Source organism: Ochotona princeps, chromosome 6 (assembly GCF_030435755.1).
Source record: "Ochotona princeps isolate mOchPri1 chromosome 6, mOchPri1.hap1, whole genome shotgun sequence".
Taxonomy (NCBI): Eukaryota; Metazoa; Chordata; class Mammalia; order Lagomorpha; family Ochotonidae; genus Ochotona; species Ochotona princeps.
In genome coordinates, this window is record NC_080837.1 from 44,514,822 (window position 1) to 44,516,425 (window position 1,604).

At 42.0% G+C, this 1,604-nt stretch overlaps 1 protein-coding gene across 1 annotated transcript; it reads right to left on the bottom strand.

Moving 5' to 3' along the window:
• Positions 1-235: 235 nt before the first annotated feature.
• LOC101516655 (olfactory receptor 4F4-like) lies at positions 236-1,180 on the bottom strand. Its single transcript, XM_004584855.4, has one exon. It carries the CDS (start codon positions 1,151-1,153, stop codon positions 236-238), a length of 918 nt encoding a protein of 305 aa, XP_004584912.2. The 5' UTR covers positions 1,154-1,180.
• Positions 1,181-1,604: the final 424 nt, after the last annotated feature.

The following is a 1,604-nucleotide window of genomic DNA, read 5'->3' on the forward strand; positions in this document are numbered from 1 at the left end:
TTCCATTGTTTTTTAAATGGAGAAAATGTTTTAAAATAATAATATTAGCTTTGCATTTGTATCCAAAAATACAACATATAAAGTGGCTGATGGATAAATTCAGGCAAGTATGGGAAAGTTATTTGGTAATTGCTTAGTGATAAAGGAATTGTAGTTACAATTTTCACAAGTTTTAATTTGTCAATGCTTTCATATACTCTGTCATCTTCTCAGATTAATTTCACCATTATTTAAATTAAGACTTCACCCTAGGGTTCACATTCCATTTCCTCAATCGTCTCATTGCAAACTTCATGTCCTTGTTCCTCAGTGTGTATATGATCGGATTCAAGAGAGGAGTGACCACAGAATAAAACACAGCAAGAAATTTATCTAATGCCTTGATTGGGAATGGCCAGGCATAAATGAAGATACAAGGTCCAAAGAACAAAAGGACAACCGAGATGTGAGCGGTCAAAGTGGAGAGGGCCTTCGATGACCTTGCTGAAGGGTGACGCTGGATGGTCATTAGGATAATCGTGTAGGAGATGATTAGGAGAATGAAAGAACACACTGTGAGCACACCACTGTTGGCAATGATCATGATATCCAACCTGTAGGTGTCAGCACAGGCAAGTTTGACCACTCTAGGAAGGTCACAGTAAAAACTGTCAATCTCATTGGGACCACAGAAGGGCAAGTTCACTGCAAAGGCCAACTGGCTCACTGAGTGGAGGAAGCCAGTACCCCAAGCAGCAGCCACCATGCCAACACACACCTTGCTACACATAATGGTAGTGTAATGTAGGGGTTTACAGATTGCTGCATATCTGTCAAAAGCCATGGCTATAAGGATCACCAACTCACTCCCACCAAACAAATGAAGGAGAAACACCTGAGTGAAGCAGCCTTCGAAAGAGATGACCTTGGAGATACTGAAGAAGTCAGCCATCATTTTGGGGGCTGTGACTGAGGACAGAGACAGATCAATCAGCGACAGGTTAGCCAGAAGGAGGTACATGGGGGAGTGAAGGTGGGAATCAAAAGCCACAGTTACAATGATAAGGACATTTCCAACCACAATGCCTGCATAGAACACAAAAAAGAACCCAAACAGCAAAATCTGTAGTTCCAGAGAATCAGAGAGTCCCAGAAAAACGAACTCAGTCACCATCGAGTGATTTGTCTCAGCTACTGATTTGTTCCAGGGAATATCTTCCACCTGTGAATAAGAAGGGAAGAGAATGAGAAGGATGTTAGAATCTATTTTAATCATTCTGCTCACTTGTATAATGAGTTTCTATGGCCCAGGCCACCTACCTTGTTAACTGTCCTAACTCCATTGAAATCTCCCACGTAGGCGCATCGCACTTCTAGTTGATGAAACTTACCAACTACCCAGGACTGGGAAAGCAGTACCCCCAATTCAGTTCATTTTAGTTTTGAGACCAATGTGCTTTAAAGTGAATTTGTGTTATCGAGTCTCAGGGCATAAGAAATTCAGAAGTGTTGAAAACAGGGGAGCTTTCCTTTCTGGTGGCTGCTATGCAGTTCATAGATCATCTTGTGGCTCATGTTCTTTCACTGCAGCCCCCTCAGCATGAACAGAAGATTTCTGTGGGCAT